Here is a 6,635-nt window from a genome sequence, read left to right on the forward strand (position 1 = left end):
CAAAGGAAACAACTTCAAAGTTAAGACAAACCCGTTCTCTTGGTACACTTAAAGAAACCAAGTCATCTTGGATTATAGTTCTCCTTTTTCATGAACAATTAGCCTAGAAGAAAAGGAGAAAAATTAATAGGGATGCTGTTAACATTTCGAAATTATTAGCTATAATTTTTTACATTCAATTTATTACAATTTGAGAAAAATCATGATACAGGTGATACAGATATCCTCCAGCAGCATGAGCCCAGGGTTTCCCACTCCTGAAATTTCACTTCAAAAATGGTGTATGGGGGGGCCTACTTGTTCCCTATCCACCTGCTGTTCGTTTCAATTAGAATGGTATGGCAGAGAGATTCCTACTCAATAAGTAAAAAAGTACATTTTAACCAGCAAATTAGTTCAATTCAAAAGATTTAATTATTTTGCATTTCTCCTCCTTTAGAATATAATCAGTTAAAAATCTACATCCTGGGTAAGATGATGTTGGAACAGGATGCAGAAAAACTGCAATTTGGTCTTTCCTCTCTGCTTTGTCCTTGTATTATTTCAACATGTAGATTTTTTAGGATGTACACATAAGGAAGCAGAAGTCTTTCCATTTATAACAAAAGGAAACTTGTCAATTGTTCTTTATGTAATTTCATTCCATTTTCCTTCAAAATCAATTAGGCTTATTTTTAATTTACAGTTTATATTGAACATCACCATTGTCAGCAAAAATTAGAATTATTCTTTACAGATTAAAATAATATAAAAATTAGAACAACAACAAAACAGAATTAAAGACATTGGTATAAAGTAAAATAACTTTTAAAAACAAGCATTTTACCACCATGCATTTAAATAAAAAAGAGAGATTTTGAGACAAAGCATTACGAAAAACAACTTGACAAAGCTTGTTCATCTGCCCCCAATATTTCAAAACATATCTAATCTTCTATTTTAATTTTTAGTTTCCTGGTTAGTTTTATGGTGGATGCCCGAGGTGGTGCTATGCGAGGATGCAGACACAATGGGCTCCGAATCATTATTCCACCTCGGAAATGTACTGCTCCAACGCGAGTCACCTGCCGACTGGTCAAGCGCCACAGACTGGCAACAATGCCTCCAATGGTGGAAGGAGAAGGCCTGGCCAGTCGCCTGATCGAAGTTGGACCTTCTGGTGCTCAGTTCCTTGGGTAAGGGTTTCTGATAAACCTCCCACTTAGTCACCGATGAGCTTGTGTCCTCTACATGAAATCACTAGGATGGAATGGAAAAAGGTACGTCAAACCATTTTGAAAGAGGATCAGCACCAATGAAATTTTTAAAATTGGAAGTAGCACCTCAATGCTTGACTCCACTTACACGCCTCTTATTTTAAGGCATTAATGAGTTAAACATTCAGGATGAATACCACTTCCTCTTTTTGGATGTTAATAATAGCTGCCAGACCCCCAATGTGAATAAGCAATATTTTATCCGATGGTAGGTATTATTTTCTCATCTGAGAATTAAGTGGTAAAGTCACAAAGAAAAAATTCTGCTCTGTTCCAAGCATAAATGTAAATTCTCGTATAGTTATGAAACAGAATCATTATCTTTACTTTGGAAAGCAATGTTGCCTTTACAGAATACCTACAAATTTAATCAATGTGATTTTTTTTTTCAGCTATCAAAATTGCTACCTTGAGCCTTATCATTACATTGGCTATTTAGTCACAGTTTATATTAAGACAAATACGTCAAGACTAGCTTCCACCATGCTCGTTTTGGCAATTTTGAGCAGAATTTAGCATTTCTTCTTTCTTCTGTTTGTTCGTACGGCTGCTGTTATATTAAGTGGCATTTCATTGTGCCAAGAAATGAATAGCTACAGCTGAAATTAACAAAAGGATGAAGTTTTGGAGGGGGACAAGTTTCAAAATATTTTGAAACAAATCAATTGTATTTAAGTCTTGGTGCTTGAAATACTGGGAGAAAATCCTAATAATCGTGAACTCTTTTACTTTGCCGATGTCATATTGGGAAGAGGATTTCTTGCTTTAGAACTCAGGAAATGTTCTAAAGCTTTGTAATTTGGACCAAACTATTAGCAGATTGCTCCAAATTATGTTCACACCTGAAAAGGGGTGTGTTTATATTTCCCAATTATAGCAACCACCTCTCATGTCCTCCAATCAGACAGACCAGAGCTTTACAAGGAGCCTGTGAAGTTCTGGGTTGCATCAGAAAATGCCATTATGTTTGGAGTAATTCCCCAATGATTCTTTTCATATTCTGTGTCAGACCGTGTTCCCCTCATGCTCAGATAGTTTAGGCTTTTTAATAATCTTCAGATCTGTTGGGGAATATGCATGAAAACATCTGGCCTCTGTACAGGGTAGAGTTTTCATTATATTCCCAACAGCTTGTCTTTCTTGTGGAGCATTTTTTCCCCCTTTTTGGCTAGTGCCCTGGCGGTGAACCTAATTAGGGACAGACCGGACAGCTAAGTGCTCTCCTTGCACAGACGCGCCTCCATTGTACACTCTGGGTCTCGGTTCCTTGCTCTTTGTGACCAATGGAGGGGGCAGAACCAAACGCAGTGTGAAACCAAAGTTCACCCTGTGGATCAGCTGGCGACGCTGGGGTTCTGTGGAAGACAATACCTGAAGCTTACCTATGTTCTTTCTTTCACTGCTGCTTTGGATGTACTCAGTAAACTTCACCTGCCAACGGCTCCTCCCCCACTTAATGAGGGAGAAAGTTTGGTCAGCCGCATTCTTCAGCTGGGGCCTCCTGGAACCAAATTCCTTGGGTAGGAGTGACTTAAAACAAATTGATGGCTGCTGGCCCCCCATTCTTCTCCTTCTTCTGCAATATGATTTCTCTTTTTTGTCATTGTGCCCATGACATGTCCCTCTCTATGATTTAAATTCTGTATAACCTATCTTTAGTGGACCATTTCTGACCCTTGTGGTATGTGACTTTTATTTTTGAGTGATGTTTTTATATCTTTCCCCTTAAAGTGCTGTGACCTTCATTTTCGTTTAAGCATGAGATCTGCCTAGTTGTACTATGTGCTAGTTATGATGTTGTTATGATGAATTTGGAGTCTGTATCAAAGCAACCTGGACCCAAAAATCCAAACCCTCTATATATTTTGAGAACGATTGTGACCTAAAAATAATAGGGCAGTGCATGTTCCGGATCCTGAGTATAATAGGCATTGGACACAATTGGGCTGTCTGCTGAGGGGCTCAATTAGGGCCACACTGTGTACACATGCCTATTGTTTCCTTGAATGAAGAAAATATAAGCAAAAACCACGAGTGCATGGCTCTTTAGTTCACAAGTAGTCAACTTTTTGACATCTCCTCATTTACGACACATCAAATTATGCAATGTGTGAGCCATTTTCCTCTTAAACCATTTCGTCATTTTGCACTTTGTCGAAAATGTTTTAGGAGATTGGCAGACATCATAGATATGCATGTACATTTCTTTTGGTTAAATGTGTTCTACTTACATTTATCAAAGGAGAAGTTCCAGAATGCCACATGCACTCACAGGGAAACATTATTTGGCTTAAGGTAGCAGCATGTACCTGAGGATTGGTGCCCCTGAGGTGGAGTGCTACTGTGTGACCATCTGCTAGCCAGTGGGCTCCAGGGGATGGCCCACTATGTCCCTGTCCCCAGCAAAAGAAGAATTCCAGGTCACTTTGCAACAGAGTCGAGGTGCTTGTCTTGCTGTTGGTTAGCTCCTGTCCACACTGAATGTTCTGCATTGCTATGTCAGGCCTGTGATCGTGGAGATCCCTCACTTTGCGGCCCTTCGAGGAAAGGAAAGGGAACTGGTGGTCCTGCGCAGTGAGAATGGGGACAGCTGGAAAGAGCATTTCTGCGACTACACTGAAGATGAATTGAATGAAATTCTTAACGGCATGGATGAAGGTACTTTCAGATGAAGCGTTTTAAAAGAAATCTAAACTGGAAGCATGAAAATGATTCATTTCTTTCTTATGACCTAGGGGTGTGTGTATATGTGTGTGTGTGTGTGTGTGTGTGTGTGTGTATATGTATGTGTGTGTGTGTCCCTTGTGGTATTTTACTACAGCAGGTAATCTGCTTTGCTCCTGTAGTGATGAGTTGGAATGCACAATACTTTTGCTTAATCTTACTTCTGTTACATTCAGGAAAATAAAAGCCTTTAAGATATCAAACATCTCATTAAAGAGATGCAGCATGCTTCCATTTTTAGTGTAAACTTTTTTGAGCCGAAAATGAGATAGAATAGATATTGTTGCTTCATAACGAAATGAACTGATACTGGATAATAAATCCATGATTTAAAAAAATGCCTAACTTGAAACATTAGATATTTAAGATACTGATAAAAAGTGTTAAGCTACTGTGTTGGAAAACTTACATCTACCCATAACTAGTAAGTTATAGAATACTATAATTTTTAAACTATTATTAAGGGGGTAGGAAAATTAAGTTCATTCAATTTCCTACCTATAATTCAAACAGGGAGTTAGCCAGGGTTGAATTGCATACACATACATACACATCTAGTTTAGGAACTTAGTTTTCCATTAGAACTTCAATTGCTGTAAATCTCAACTCTGTCTTGGACTGGACAAGGTTGTAATATCTCAGTATGAAAAGAGGAAAGCGGCTCTTCCTCAGGTCTCCATAGTTTGCACAGAGAAAAGGTCCTAGTCCTAATAGTAGAATTCACATTCAACTTTAAGTAACTACACAAATAGGGCAAGTTCTTTGCCTGCATACCAGGAACATACCAAGTTTTGTATACAGCTAGACACTCAAGAGCAAGTATAGCTGTTTATCAAGTTCTTGAGTCTTCTGGCACTAGTTTCAGATATGGCTTATGGATAGGAAAGAGTAGCCTGACCATCGCTTCTTTACCATTTCTTTCTACATCCTATCAAGGTTTGAGTAAGAATAGAGGCCAGGCTTATCTTATCCAAGGGGTGGATGGAGGAAGAAATTATGCCCTCTAGATATGTTAAGTCAATATCTTCTAAGCAAAGAAAAAATCAGGGTTTTTATTAATAAAAATTGTTCCCTACAATATTTAGCTGCTTTTACTTCTTGGAACCATTCCTTTTGCTGACATTTAGGTTTAGGATATTTTCCTCTGAGATATTTACCTATCAATGACACTGCCAGTGAGCATTGGTATCTTGCCCTTGGATGGGGACCCACTCTTTAACTTTATTTATTTAAAAATGAGCTTTTTACATGGGTATTAATAGAAAGTTAATAGATTAATCTATAATAGAAAGTTAATAGATTAATCTATTAATAGAAAGTTAAAGATTTGTGTATGTCTGGAAATTTTAAAAATAAATATAGGCTAGTATTTGCCAGTGCATCAGTCTTCAATCATGTGGAATCAGATCCTGGGACTTTTTACTTTTACTATCTAGCTATGCCCAATAATCAAGAAAAACATAGTTGCTGTTCCTGCCTCTATAATGAATTGTAAATGATTTCTAAAAATGAACAACTTTCCATCACCTCTTAAAATTCAGTGATCCATGTAGTGCACATTTTCTAAATTTAAACTAGTTTGATTTTTTTTGTATTGCCCTGAATATCTACACTAATGCAATTTATAAAGAACCCATGATCCCATCCTCTTGATGTTAAATGTTATTTTTGGAAATTTAATGGCATCAGGGGAATATTGAAACCCTGAATTCCTAATCACTGATTTTTTAATATCCACAGTGAGTATCTCAGACACAATCCTTTCACTGGAGTAAACTCATAAACATGAATCTTACCCTTCCAAGATAGATTTTATTCCTGCATTATTCCCCTGAAAACCCAAAGGGCTATGTTACTTCTTAAAACCACAATAACTTGGATTTGAGCTAACTTTGAAATTTGCAAAGAAAAGGAGCCCAGAAACAACTTCCTTTCCATCACATGAACCAGGAATAGAACACGTTCATTTCATTCCATATTTGCCCTCATGCCTCTCATTTCAAAGGTGGCCCTGCAATGCTGCACCTAGAACTAAATGTTTATCTTTCTCGGTGACCTGGAAAGTCACTGAGAAGAAAGGAAACATGCAAGCTAAATGCTGACAGATCTTGAAATATTGCAATTTTTTGTTTTCTGGTGTTTTTAGGATAGACTTGCTTTTTAAAATTGTCCTGTTGTTTCAAAAAAATGTGTTTTGCTGGCACTTCTGTTCATTATTAACCGAGCGAATGAGTTGGCTAGAATGCTGTTAGAAGGAAATCTTTGCTATGTGAATGAAGGTGGGTCATTTCTTGTCTTAGTACTGGATAGCCCAGAAGACCTAGAAAAGAAACGAATCTGCCGCATCATCACCCGAGACTTCCCACAGTACTTTGCAGTGGTGTCTCGTATCAAACAGGACAGCAATCTGATTGGCCCAGAAGGAGGTGTGCTGAGCAGCACAGTGGTGCCCCAGGTGCAGGCCGTCTTCCCAGAGGGGGCACTCACCAAGCGGATCCGCGTAGGCCTGCAGGTATGCCCATGTTACATGCAAATGATCCTAATAGGATTGTATTCTAATGATTAAAAATTAGCTTTGTCAAGGACTGTTACCTTTGTTTTATAATCACACCAAAAAGGAAGGTAGCATTAATGGTAGAGCTAAAGTCAAAATCC

At 38.0% G+C, this 6,635-nt stretch overlaps 1 protein-coding gene across 50 annotated transcripts in view; it reads left to right on the top strand.

Annotated features, from left to right (window-relative positions):
* The window catches only part of ANK2 (ankyrin 2), a 678,765-nt gene that overhangs the window by 624,654 nt on the left and 47,476 nt on the right, over window positions 1-6,635 (top strand). For 25 of the 50 annotated variants that reach the window (XM_055385211.2, XM_055385215.2, XM_063705467.1 and 22 more), the window contains 4 exons: window positions 951-1,175; window positions 2,678-2,776; window positions 3,760-3,914; window positions 6,281-6,492. In XM_055385211.2, the coding sequence (XP_055241186.2) occupies window positions 951-1,175; window positions 2,678-2,776; window positions 3,760-3,914; window positions 6,281-6,492 (691 nt within the window). The remainder of the gene's footprint in view (window positions 1-950; window positions 1,176-2,677; window positions 2,777-3,759; window positions 3,915-6,280; window positions 6,493-6,635) is intronic. The other 25 variants (XM_063705469.1, XM_063705472.1, XM_063705471.1 and 22 more) reach the window with 1 other exon arrangement.

This window comes from Gorilla gorilla, chromosome 3 (assembly GCF_029281585.2).
Source record: "Gorilla gorilla gorilla isolate KB3781 chromosome 3, NHGRI_mGorGor1-v2.1_pri, whole genome shotgun sequence".
Taxonomy (NCBI): Eukaryota; Metazoa; Chordata; class Mammalia; order Primates; family Hominidae; genus Gorilla; species Gorilla gorilla.